At 39.6% G+C, this 14,564-nt stretch overlaps 1 protein-coding gene across 2 annotated transcripts in view; it reads right to left on the bottom strand.

Annotated features, from left to right (window-relative positions):
- The window catches only part of LOC109399785 (synaptogenesis protein syg-1), a 611,559-nt gene that overhangs the window by 222,519 nt on the left and 374,476 nt on the right, over positions 1-14,564 (bottom strand). For both annotated transcript variants that reach the window (XM_062860224.1, XM_062860225.1), the window contains exon 6: positions 10,703-10,911. In XM_062860224.1, the coding sequence (XP_062716208.1) occupies positions 10,703-10,911 (209 nt within the window). The remainder of the gene's footprint in view (positions 1-10,702; positions 10,912-14,564) is intronic.

The following is a 14,564-nucleotide window of genomic DNA, read 5'->3' as shown; positions in this document are numbered from 1 at the left end:
TAATAGGATAACCGGGAGCGGGAAGCGACATTTTGCTTGAAATCAGCAACTAGGTGCTCTGCATCGTTTTTTGCTTTATTCGATAAAGAACATTTGATCTGCATTAGTAGACTTGACCGTCTTAGCAGATGAGATCACCACGGAAGATAGCAGATGGAATCGCAAATCGCCCATGTTCTGATTAATGAACGGCAGTTCACTGTCGATATTAGCGCCACGCTAGGTCCTGACGTCGATAATGTCGGAGAAGTGCCGTCCATCAATCAGAATGAAGTCAATTTGATTTTCCGTTTGTTGAGGTGATCTCCAGGTGTAACGATACGGGAGGCTGTGCTGGAAGAAGGTGCTTGAGACTTTGCTCGATCACTTCGTTCAGGTCCACGGAAGAATCGAGAACGGTCCGAGCAGTAATTCGCGCCGTGGTGTGTTTAATAAGGTGAACTTGGTAAAGTGTGAAAGTGCTTCAACATTTGCTAATTTAGATTATCCCATTTTAATTTCCCTCTAAATAGTTAGTTTAGCTAGGCAGATAGTGCATAGTGCGATTTTGGCGGTTTTCTGGTGCGAGCGTAGACTTGCGGATAAAGCGGTAAGGCATATGTGCATAGTAGTATCACGTGCGGTGTTCAATACCCGGCATTGGTGTCTTTTTGTTAGATTTGTGGCAAGTTGCGGAAGCCCGGCACACCACCACCCCCACGTTTTAAGAACGACCGTTTTCGTCCCGCCTTCCTGCTACGAAGACGTGTACCCGGCGGTACACGTGGCCGGAGAGGGCAGCGCACGTTATTCCCGCGCCCTGGGCAGGGCAGTAGCAACGGGTCCGGCTTTGAGCCGGCCATAGTCAATTTCGAAAGTGTCCCGAGTGGAAACCAGCGATCAAAAAGTTTTTGCGATCGGATTCGATCCGGCGACGACCAGCGTGGCAAGCACGACCGAGTCCACTACACCACCGGCGGTGACGATCGTCGGTGCGACGGCCGTACCCCGTCGAGAAGACCACAGATCCCCGTGGGAGGCGCCGTTTGAGAACGGCCACACCAGTGAAGTGAAGTAGGAGATTCCCAACAAATCGAACATGAGCTGGGTAAGTAAGCCTTCAACGTGTTAGCTTCTTTTATATAACTCATTTTGCAGCTCGTTGCAAAACTACATTTTTCAGTATTCTTCGTATTTATCCAACCCGGCAAGCCTCGTTGGATAAATGTACTACTTGTGCGAAAAAAAAATCATTTTTCCAACTCGTTGCATAAATAACTATCATTAACTTTCCACTGCATTCATTATTATATTGTTAACCTTAACTTTCATCTTACAGATATGGTACCATCTATTCCATCATTGGAGTCAATTCCGTCAACAGATCAACTACAGCAGTGGTGCTCAGGCTGGAGGATACCGCGGGCCAAATTTGTAATTCGGGATCGACCTGCGGGCCGCATATAACATCGATGCACAAAAACAACAAAAAGAACATTTCTAAAGCATATTTATTAAAAATCTGAACTGTTCAATTTAGATTCATAAGTTTGGTTGAGAAAAACGTTTGAGATTAAAATTGAAATTAAAACAAACAATTTAGAAGTTGCCCCTAGAATTGCCTTGAAGCCACTTCAAGGACTTGTCAAGCAGCTTTTACAAGAATTTCTTTTGAATCGCTCCAAAAAGGTTTGCTGGATTTTCTCCTGAAATTTCTTGTAGAGTTGTTCCAGAACGTTTTTGAGAAATTTCTTGAAGCTTCTTTTAGTTTTTTCTAGAATTCTCTAGGAACATCTCCAAGAACTCCTCTTAGATTTGCCTATGGAACTGCCCTGAAGTTACTTCTTCTAGAATAGCTTCCGGATTTTCCCGGAAATTTTCCAGGAGTTTCTTGAAGATTTTAGTAAATTCTTTCCATAAGTCTCTTCTAAAGCTGATGCAATACTTCATCATCAAATTTCTTCCAAATTTAGATTTTTAACAATTGTTTCCGGAAGTTTCTTCAACATTATCTTCTAAAGTTGCTGCATAAGTTGCTTCAAATTTATTGTTCAAATTTTCCTCAGGTGTTCTAAGCATCTTTTGTGTCTTGATGCAGTGGGTTCTGGAATCTTGTTTGTAGTTACTCCTGAAAATTCTCTTTTTGTTGCTCGAGGAATTTATTCTAAAGTTGTTAAAGAAATTTCTGTTAGAGTGGCACGAAAACATTTTTCTAGGAGATGCTCCTAAAATTTCCATGCATTATCGCCACAACTTTCTCATTGAGTTTCTCCATATATTTCGCTTAGAGTTGCTTAAATTTTTTCTCCAATAATGTTTCCTGGAGTTTCTCCAAAAATGTATCCAAAAGTTTCTCCAAAAGGGCACAGGAGACGCTTTATGAATCTCGCCTGAGTTTTTTTTCCTTTAAGTTCGTTCAAGAGTTTCGCTTGGACAATTTAAATTGGATTCGTAAGTGAAAATGAAACAATATTGGCAACCAAGTTGAGATTTGTTGAGAATTTTGTCAAAAACTTCGTGCTTTGTGTTTGTATGTTCTTCGGAAAGGCGAAATGTGAAATATTTGCTCAGCGTTGCATTGACTGCGCTTAAAAACTGCAACTAATTTTTAAATGATTCAAGATTACATTTTTAACAAAATTTCATTTGATTCGTACCACTTATAAATAGCTGTAAGCTGGCTTCGTGACTTAGCTAAAATACCGAAATATTTCGGAGTTGCGATTTCGAATCTTACCAGAACGGATTGTTCTTTTTGTGTTCAACACTGTGAAATTGATCAGCAATTTTTTTTTGTTTGATTTCTTAATGGATTTAACGAGTTATTTCAAATAATCGTTCAAAAACTTCGATTCGTCTTAAAGTGCTCCGCGGGCCGCATCTTAAGGCTTGGAAGGCCGCATGCTTTGCTGAAACATTGAGTTTATCGCCAATCTCATCTAGAAACATGAGAAGTATGGAATATCGCATAAACAAATCATTGCAGATTACGAAAGCAGTTCGAAAAAATATCTTCGGAATAGATTCAACGGATGTTGGCAAAGTGGAGGCGTATGACGAGATAATTATGCAGTTAAAGGATAAGTTCAATCACCCTACAACTGACAGAAGCGAACATATTAAAATACTATCTGTACTTCCTAAGTCTTGGTCGGTAAATAAAATCACAAGAGAGTTTAACGCACCAATGTATATGGCGAGGCAGGTGAAGGATCTTGTTTATGAACAGGGTATTCTTTGTACCACCGAAAAAAGAAGGGGGCATGGTATTGATGACGATACAAAACAAATAGTAAGAGAATTTTTTGATGATAATGATATCAGCAGGCCAATGCCAGGAACAAATGATTTTGTTTCTGAGGTTCGAAATGGAAAAAAAACAACAAGTTCAAAAACGACTTTTGATGATGTCGCTCAAAGAGGCTTATATGATTTTTGTAGATATGTACAAAACTGTGAATATTGGTTTCACAGTATTTACACAGTTGCGACCAAAGCATTGTATTTTACTTGATTCTACTGGTATACATAATGTATGCATATGTATGTACTATTCATGAAAATGTAAATTTAATATTCAACAGTATAAGAATGGTGTCATAAGATGAAATAATACAAAAAATGCTTTGCGATATTTCCACCAGAACAGATAATTGCTTTTTCCGTGCTTGTGAAAAGTGTGCTTGTAATGAACACATTGAAGAGGAACTTACATTGATATTAGAATCAAATGACAAAGAAGAGATTATATTTCAGCAGTGGTTGAATACTGATCGCTGTAATTTAGAAACGATTATTAAACCTGTTGATGAGTTTGTTCCGTATCTTGTTGATAAAATTGACAAACTTATAACACACCACTTTATTCATAAACAATAGACCTGTTCACTTTGAAACTTTTTTTCTCCGATTCTCCGTGACACATCAAATTATCAACACACATGCAAAAACAAGTCTTCAGTCCAAAATTGAGCCAAATTGATAAAGATTTAAAGGTGTATCAAATCGATTTTGTGTTTTTTTAACCGTTTTCACAGAAATTTACTCATAAATCCAGAAAATTGCTCCGAAAGGGTGCCAAAAATACAGTTAGGATATAGTTAGTACAATACTCTACAACTTTGCCGAAGATACTACGGTGTTTAAATTGCTTATTTCGAAGCTATTCAATAATTTTAGTTAAAAAATCACGAAAAAACACGATATTTTTACGATTTTACATATAAAAGTCATGTAATTTTACATTATTTTACGTGACTAAATTAATTAGCTATTTCTCCTTTGTGTAACGAACATTTCGTCCATACATCGTTTTTGTGTAGGAATTCGTTTTCAATGACTAATTATCAAAAGTATGTCACGTTGATACTAAAAATCGCGTAGAGTTGCCAGCACGAATTAAAACAAAGTTACCCATCATTTAGACGTCATGCCATCGTATTCTAATGTCTTTTGATTCAAGTATCAGAAATAGCGTAGATGATAAGGCTCGAGCCTGTGGATCAGAAGGTCCCAGGTTCAAGCTCAAATACATAATAAACTTTTTTTTTCTTTCTTTGTAGCAGTTAGGATGATGAATCTGCCGTGAGCCATGGCCCATGACTTACACGAAATCTCCCAAATAATGATGATCGGGACCTGCCAATTAAGCCCATTCCAGGACTAGCTAGATATTTAGTTTACTTGTTGACAAGAAATCGTGTCGACGAGATCAGCTGGACGAAATATTGGACATCTGTATGATACCGATTAATTTAGCAAAAACAATCCAATACGATGATGGAATTCTGGATGCAAAATTTATCATACAACGGTGGAGATTACTTGCATCTATCTAGCCACAAGCTACACAACTACACGATAAAGGGAAACTTCATTCTTACTATGCACTACGGTTTCGAAACAAGGCTATGATGCCAAATTGCAATGAGATGCAGAGTGTAGTCTCATTAACTTATAGCTGGATCGAGACGCAAAAAATCCTATTCCAGGGCTCGAACCTTGAATCTTCGAATCGGCAGTCTCATGCTCAACCATCTACACCAAATTGAAACTGATGCAGATGCGACAAAGAAATGTAATGACGTTTTAATCATGGGTAACTTTGTTTAATTTTGTGCTGGCAACTCTATGCGATTTTTAGTATCAACGTGACATACTTTTGATAATTAGTCAATGAAAACGAATTCTTACACTAAAATGATGTATGGACGAAATGTTCGTAACACATAGGAGCAATAGCTAATTAAATTAGTCACTTAAAACAATGTAAATTTACATGAATTTTACAAGAAGAACCGTAAAAATATTGGGTTTTTTCGCAATGTTTTAACGAAAATTGTTGAATAACTTTGAAATAAGCAATTTTAACACCGTAGTATCTTCGGCAAAGTTGTAGAGTATTGTTCCAACTATATTTTAACGGTGTTTTCTGTACCTTTTCGGTGCAACTTTCTGGATATTGGAGTACATTTTCGTGAAAATGCTCGAAAAAACACAAAATCGATTTGATACACCTCTAAACTTTTATCAATTTGGCCCAATTTTGGACTGAAGACTTGTTTTTGCATGTGGATTGATAATTTGATGTGACACGGGTAGGTCAAAAAAAGTGAACAGGTCTAATAAACAACAATCATCATTTCTCAGAAATAAAAAAGATACATTAAAGGATGATGAAATTCTTGCGATTGGTGGCACTCTCAAGCGAATGGCAAAGAGAGCAAGTCTTGCTCGAGATTATGGAAATACCATAACAACTCCACGAGAGTTATATAACTGGGCAGTTGTACAGACAGATAAAAATATAACTAAATTAAATTTCTGTTACGTATCCACTGAACAGTACATTAAAATGTCAGAAGATCTCGAAGAAATATATAATAACGCCAAAACAATACCAGGCACTCAGAAATTCCATAGTTCTTGCCTATTCCTGGCGACAAAGTAAAGGCAAACAGGTATTCTAATTCAGAAGATGAACCAAAAATATTTAGTATGATCGGAAAAAATAGAAAAGAACATGTTTGAAATTGGCTCTAAGACACATATATATATATATATATATATATATATATATATATATATACAGGGGATAGACAAAATGATCGGGACAGGCAAAATTTTCCCTTCTAAAAAAAAATTCAAGTATCTGTAACTTTTCAAAAAATGCATCAAATATTCTCAAACTTTCACTGTAAGTTGATCTACTATTTGTGTATCAGTGGACAAAATTTGGAAAAGATCGGACTATTCTGCACGAAGTTATAAAGATTCTAAAAAAAAGGTATAATTATCCGTTAGCCTACTTTGAGCTGTTATATCTCCGGATTCAATAAACCGAATGCAATGAAATTTTGACCATTTATGACTCATATAATGAGCTTTGAAAAACTTTTGACTCAAATTAAAATTCTTAACACAGGAGAAAATTATAACAATTGGATTATTTTTCTAATAAAACGCTAAATTTCCTTAAATTTCATCATCGTTTCAAAATTCAAGATGCAAATTATAGTTCATTTAAATTCCCTCTGATTGTCTTGAATACAGATATGTTTTGAAAGAAAGTAACAATATAGGCGGCAATTCATTGAAAAAGTAATGGAATGCCTATTAACAAAAGACAAATTTACTAAAAAAAACATAAAATTAATGAAATCACTATAACTTTTTGTCTTGTTAATAATTTCAAGTTGAGTCAAACGTTTTCCAGAGCTCATTATGTAAGTCATAAATGGTCAAAATTTCGTGTCATTCGGTTCATTGAATTCGGAGATATAACAGCTCAAAGTTGGCTGTAGGATAATTCTACCTTTTTCTAAAATGCTTATACTTCGTGCAGAATAGCCCGATCTTTTCCAAATTTTGTCCACTGATAAACAACCAACTAGTTGATCAACTTACAGTGAAAATTTGAGAACATTTGATGCACTTTTCAAAAAGTTACAGCTAAATGGACATTTTTTGAAAAGTGAAAATTTTGCCTGTCCCGATCATTTTGTCTATCCCCTGTATATATATTTGAAAAATTCATAATTATAAATAATTGTATATTTAAAAGTGCACTTCAATACATATTGCGATCAAACATTACATTTCCTAAGAAAATACATTTGTAATATTTTGAAGTTTTTTATGTATAGGAAAACCCTTCCAAATGATTGAATAAATAACACAAAATCTCCTAGAAAATTGAGATTCATTGGATTCTGGGATTGTTATGGCCTTCACTGGTTTTATTGTTGATAACAAAATACACTGAAAAAAAAAATCATTCGAACAAGAAAAAGTTTTTGTTAGAAAAACTTTTTTTCCTTAAAAGTGCCCATCTTGTGATGTATGGACGGTTGGTAGGGAACATAATTACCTGTCTTGAGACAAAATTTCATCAAAATCAAAAATGGTGTTTTTTTTTTAAATCAACTTTGAATTTTTAGAAATGATTTTTTTCAGTTTAGGGCTCATTTTGGATTTTTTTCAGTATTTTTTTCTTAAAATTTGACTAATTTTGTGATAATCACCCATACAACACTTTTTTGTAGGAGTAGTCATTTTTAGATTAAAAACATTTTTAAAAATCCATAAAAAAGTTTAGCCCTTTTCAAAAGTCAGTCGAGAAAAAAAAGTTAGAAAAATGAGTATGCAAAGTGGCTTATCTGGGCAAGGTCTACACACCAAGAAAGTTTCGTTGTAATCTGAGAGGGTGCTGCCAACATTTGCTCGAGTTGGCGCGAAATCCGTCAAATATAGAATAGATGTTGAATTGGTTGCAATAAATGGGTTTTGAATTACACCGCAATACAAATGTTTCTGCACACTCTAATGGGAGAAGTCTGAAGCGGTAGATTTGGAGGTATTTTCGCACTTTCGGTCGGTTTTGATTCTTTTTTTAGTAATTTTTCTGGGGTGGTTGGCCCTGTTAACCAACCAAGGATATTCTCCTTTCTTTGGTGGCTGGATTGAATGTTTTTGAAGTAAAGTCTTCCAGTGATGATACCCATCGCGAAACCCATTTTTGTCACCGGCTAATATCAGCTTGTCGCACACTAATTTCTAGTTTTTTTTTCCACGACTTCCCAGTCGTAAGCACCTTGCTCCCCTTGATCAGCCATCTCGTTTCCCGCCCAATCATTTTTGGGAAAACTTTTACCCTCCCCTAAAAGGGTCTCACAGGTCGGGCAACCTTAAAAACGGTAAATGGTCTACGTAAGGAATGGCGCTTAAGCCACACGCAGAAAAATAAATTGTAAACACAATTAAATTCTAGTTCAAATCAACCAATTTTTCAGTTTACTACAGCGACAAAATGATTTATAGTTTAAACTGAACTGTTTCATTGTTTGCTAATACAAATATTTTCATTTGTCGAAATTTTTGACAGTTTGTTAAAACAAACAGAGATATGGTATTTTCAACATGAAATAATGGATTGATTCAAACGACTGCACTATTGCCACTAACAAACCCGGAATGTTATTGTGTTGGTGACGGCAGCAACTGCTTCAGCTCGGAAATCAATTTTTAGACCGTCGGTAAGCGGATGGGGAGGAGAACGACAAAAAAAAAGACAAAAAAGGCAAAACCGATCAACCTTTTGTGGATGCTGTCGTGAGTACCTGCGCGTTATCCATCACGGTCAAAGCAGCACTTGGAAGTTGACGTGATGGATTTGCTACACCTTCTTCGTTGTGGCGATGTTGGGGTAAACATTTTATAGCTGTGTGAGTGCTTTTGGACCATGTTAATGGTTTTTATTTTGTTGAAACAAATGAAATTTTTGACATTATATGAAATGATCGTAATCGGTTGTTTTTATCGATAAACTCTAAATGAAAACAATTAAATATAACTTTGGATTAAGTAAATTCTCAGTTTGAAAATCAACCATGCGTTTTATTGTTTTAAACAAGCGCCATTTTTCTACGTGCATTTAACTATCATCCGGGAAATTCGCAAGGCTGTCGGGTTACAGCTTCCGGAGTGAGAACAGTGCACGTTTATTAAGCCAATGTTGAAGAATCGGTCCTTGATCCTCAACCTGCACATTTTTTCGTCGATCGGCCACCAACCGATCACGCGCCTCTGCATGTCGCCCATCACTATAAAAGCTGTTCCCAGCTCACGTGTGTTGCCGCAACTCTGGTAGATGGTATGATTAACTCTAAACGTTCGCACCATAGATCCCGTCCAACACACCTCCTGCAGCGCTACGATTCCGAACCCGCGGTCCTTCAGTATATCGGCGAGTATGCGGGTGCTCCCGATGAAGTTGAGAGATCTGCAATTCCACGTACTGAGCTTCCAATCGCAAGTCTCTTATCGTCGCTGTGGTCGTCGCCATTGGTATCGGTTCGCATTCTTCTTTTATATTACGATTGTTGACTATTTTCGGTGAAAACACACACTAAAACTCGATTACACATAACGTTTCGGCCTACTCAACTTCAGCCATCATCAGATATTTTATGCATCAATCGATCACCACCAGTGTGGTTGCAATACACTGGTGGTGATCGATTGATGCATAAAATATCTGATGATGGCTGAAGTTGAGTAGGCCGAAACGTTATGTATAATCGAGTTTTAGTGTGTGTTTTCACCGAAAATAGTCAACAATCGTAATATATAAGATTCGACGGTGACCTAAACTCCACAAAGCATTCTTCTTTTGTTGATTTTCTGGTGCTAGTCTTTTTTACGGCTGGCTCGCAGGGCCTAACCAACCCACTAACCCAGGGAGCTGGGCTTACCTTTCCGGAAGCTACGGGTTCTGCATTGGCATTTCCTCCAACTACAGTGCCAAATAGCTAGGCTCGAGCGCAAAGCACGGATCTCATAAACAAAACAATACGTAGAGCTAGTCCCGCCCCTAGAGTAAAAATGGCTACTCTTTGCAAAAATGCAAATGGACGCGCTCCAATTTCACCTTAATAACAATATAGAAGACACATACTTAGACCAACTGGCGAGCATTTCGTTCGTCTTGACGGGGTCTGAAGATCATTGCACAGTGTCATACGAAGACCTGGGAACGAATTTCAACAAATCCAGTATTTTTTTGTTTCGTGGACGCCATTAAGGACAAACGTCTTGACATCCCGCTTTAACAGTGCATCAAAACTACAAACGCACAAATCTCAAGAAGCAAGCTTTACTCAACAAAGCATTTTATTGTTCTGTTCTTGCTCACTTGTAATAAACTTAAAATAAGAAGATCAGGTGCGCTGGTTTTGTTTACGAAGAGATTTGTGCCCTCAAAACCGTGAATAGGTGCCAAAGTCGGCCATTGTGGCGGCCATTTTGGGATTCTAACAAGTCTGTCCTTAACATCGTCTAACACACGAGTCTACAATGAATCTAAAAGCTTTAGACGACGCTCAGTTTTATCTGTAAAATTGATTTAGCTTGGGATAGGATGTTTTTTTATTATACAGGTTTTAAATCTAGGTTCATTCGTTTCTTAGTAGGGATAGGATCCGCAAAAAGGAGTATTTCCTGAGCCATTTTTGTGAGGGCATAATGCATTTTTCATCCATTAGGAGCCACAAACACAATAGTTATTTGATTAATTGCACGAACAATCCATCAATTACCAGATACTGGTATTAGACTGATTTGAAACAGGAGTAAAAAAGTGTATTGTGGATACTGTATTTACAACAGGCTTTTGTGTAAGAACCGAAATTAAGAAACCGGAAAGCTCAAACAATAAATCACTCACCTTAACGGGCGTATAGGTCAGGGTGGACGCCTGCTCGGTATGCACCCGGTAGCCACTCTGGGGCATATCGATCGTTTCCGCGGTGTTGTTGAAGGACCACTTGAACGATTCCGGCGCCGGGTAGGCGTCCACCTGACACAGTATTTCGGCTGCCTCGTTTCGCGCCACTCCGTAGATCTTCTTCTGGTCCGGCCGGCAAATGGGTTTGTCTGTAAGAGGGAGAACAAACGCGCGAGAGAAAGTCATTAGTGGAATTCGATTAACACGGTTGCGGTGGCAGCAAAACACACGCTCGTTCCTCATGAAAGGCGAGTGATTATCTTTGGAAAAGCTGCAAATTACTTCTACTTTGTGCCACAGACTCGTTCGCATTCATAATAACTAGATACCCGCCGCCGCTACCGTATATAATCCTTCTTCGCACGTTCTCGTTAGCGACGCGAGAGCGCTCAGAAGAGTTATTCCCGGGATCGATACGCATTTCAAAAGTAATAAAGTACAATTTCATCACATTTCTCTGATTTATGGCATTCCATATTTTCTCCGCAGCACTAGCGGTGTTTCGCACTAGGACGTCGTTCGTTCCAGCGCGCTTGCATCGTCGCGTCGCCGACAACGACGACGTGGTGTGGCATTGCGCAGGGCTAGGTTGGAAATGGAAATTCTGCTCTCCGGGACTTTTATTCGGTGGAAATATTGCGATGACGGCGACGGCCGGATCCCCAACTCAGATGAAATGTGGTTTCCCATGGCTTCGCAACAGGGATGCACGTAGAGGAGAGTGGGATAAAATGAGCATACTATGGGAATCTATCTATATATATATATATAAAAATGCAGTGGCATACGTGGGACTGCGAATAACTTGTGAACGGAAGGTCCGATTTTGATCGTCTTAGTTTTGTTCTGCTAGTTTTCACCCAAGGAAGGTTTATGAGGCAAAAAACATGGAAAAATTGAGAGTTTTTGAAAATCGATCTTCCATACGTTTTGTAACCGGGGACTTGGTCATGGATGGAAACTTGAAACGTCAAAAAACGCAGTAGGCAAGACAAAGTTTGCCGGGTACAGCTAGTATTTTTATAAAACAGTCGGTAACAGTGCTCGAACTTTTTTATCTAGTGATTCGAGTTACTGTTTAATAGTTACTCGAATCACTAGATAAAAAAGTTGTTTCACTTTTGCTAAAACAAAATTTAAAATGACTAACGTAACTTGTAAAATTTTACGTAGAAATTTAAAATCTGTAATTGAAGCTTCTAGAATTTTTGCTATGCTAATAATGCCAGTAAATTTGCAAACGTAACTCGGGGTCACTTTACCCCTTAGGACGTTCTCCCTTACACTTGAATGCTGGATGCAGTATTTTGTGCGCGAATAACGACGACGTCGACGACGACGTTAAGTTTCCAACTTCCCGAGTGTTGCTTCGGGTGATGTTTGTGGTTTTAGCTCGTCTACAACGGGGTGTCCCGGTGACTTTGCTGCGGGCATTTACTACGTGGGAGAGAGCACGAGGTAAGATAACTTCAGATGAGCTCAGCTGATGGTTTTCCGTTGCATACTACATAGATGCGAGGCTGCGATCGTTGCACTGTATGATGGCAACAGTCAGCATCAGTGGAAACTGCATTGTCTTTGGGAGGTGGAGGGTAGAAAGAACACACCGTGGATATATAGGGAGTACGATGTGCGAAATATCAGACCAGAACCGGGGAATACATAGATCGAATGTCTTAAGAACATGGAATTGCAAGTCACTAGGTTTCGCAGGATGTGACAGGATAATTTTCGACAAACTACATCCCCGCAACTTCGACATCGTGGCGTTGCAGGAACTTTGTTGGGCTGGACAGAAAGTGTGGAAAAGCGGGCATCGAGCGACTACCTTCTACCAAAGCTGTCACACCACCAATGAACTGGGAACAGGATTTCTAGTGTTGGGCAAGATGCGACAACGCGTGATCGGGTGGCAGCCAGGGGCCTACATCGTCGAAACCAAAACATGACGCTGAAAGCGAGCGCCCATCAGCATCGTACGGACGCCGACGACGGGAACATTCAAAACAACATGCATGCGCTTCGCTTCAGCCGCCCTTCTTGTCACTTTCTTCGACGCAACGACGGGTGGCGGCTCATTTTCACACCGACTGGGATTCAGTTGAAATTTTCAAATTGTCTAAAATGTATGTTTGCTTAATATTTTTATAAGTAATGACCTATTTCAGTAAAATGTGCATAGAATACATTAACATTACACAGATTTGCCGGTTGTTACACTCATTAATTGAGTTATAACAGAGAAATTCATTCGATGTCGAACGAGCGTACGTGAGCTTGTGAGTGCGCAACAAAGTGGCGTCTGCGACGACGCAGCGCCGTCGGTTCATCGGGGACGATGACAGTCGGGCTGAGCGACGACGACGGCGCCTTGTTTCCATTGACGATTGAAACCTTTGTTTACAAACTTCGCCTGAAAATTTCAATTGAAATTGAAAATGTAGGGCCCTGGTGGCAGCTGATCAACGCAAGGATGTGCATGTTGAGAGTTAAGGGCCGTTTCTTCAACTACAGCATCATTAACGTACACTGCCCACACGAAGGGAGACCTGATGACGAGAAAGAAGTGTTCTACGCGCAGTTAGAGCAAACATACGACGGTTGCTCGCCGCGTGACGTGAAAATCATTGTCGGCGATATGAACGCGCAGGTGAAACAGCCTGCACGCCGTATCGAATGATAACAACCAGCGATGCATAAGCTTTGCAGTCTTCCGTGGTATGGTAGTCAGAAGCACCTTCTTCTTCCGCAAAGATATTCACATCGGGGCCCGTGGCGTAGTTGGTCACACGTTCGCTTCATATGCGGATGGTCATGGGTTTGATTCCCAGCCCCGGCACTTGCAATTTTTCGTCAGTTGCTTTTCCCCCGAGAGCAACTGACACTGACCCTCTTCTGAGCCCCATGGCTCAAACGGACCCGGATACCTGGACATCGGCGAACTGCTACTCATAATGGACCCCCAATCGGACTGGAAAGGAACAACGGCCATCCATCATCATCCTTGTGCTCATCATTCTACTAGGTATAAAGTAGAAAAAGTGAAAGCAGCAGAAAGAACCAGTTCGATAAAGTAGAATAGAATCTAGGCGCTGTACAAAATGTAAGTGCAGCTGTCAATTGAGATTGCTCACGTAGTGCCCCAGTGGACAATAGAGCTGTAAATTAGGTTAAGTGATTAAGAATAAAAAAAAAAAGATATTCACGAAGCCACCTGGAGATCACCCGACCAACAAACAGAAAACCAAATCGACCACGTTCTAAACGACGGTAAATTCTTCTCGGATATAACCGATGTCCGCACATACCGCAGTGCGAATATAGATTCGCATCACTACTTAGTAGCTGTATGCATGCGCTCAAAACTTTCGACAGTTATCACCACGCGTCGAAATCGAACGCCGCGACTCAACATCGAGCAGCTGCGTAACGTAGAAGTGGCTCAAGACTACGCGCAGCAGTTAGGGACCATTCATAAACCACGTAGACTTTTTGGGGTGAGGGGGGGGGGTCTGACCAAAGTCTACGCTCCTTACAAATTTCACAATTTTTGCATGGACCAAAGTCTAGGAGGGGGAGGGGGGGGTCTCTGAGATGGCCAAAATTTGGTCTACGTGGTTTATGAACAGTCCCTTAGCAGTGGCCCTACCAATGGAAGAGCAGCTTGGCTCAGCTACACTTGAAGATGGCTGGAGGGACATCCGATCCGCCATAGGTAGTACCTCGGCTACAGCACTAGGCTTCGCGACTCCGAATCACAGAAACGACTGGTACGACGGCGAATGTGAACAGTTGAAAAACG

Source organism: Aedes albopictus, chromosome 3, assembly GCF_035046485.1.
Source record: "Aedes albopictus strain Foshan chromosome 3, AalbF5, whole genome shotgun sequence".
Taxonomy (NCBI): Eukaryota; Metazoa; Arthropoda; class Insecta; order Diptera; family Culicidae; genus Aedes; species Aedes albopictus.
The sequence above is the reverse complement of the archived record's forward strand: the minus strand, read 5'-3'. Positions and strand labels throughout refer to the sequence as shown.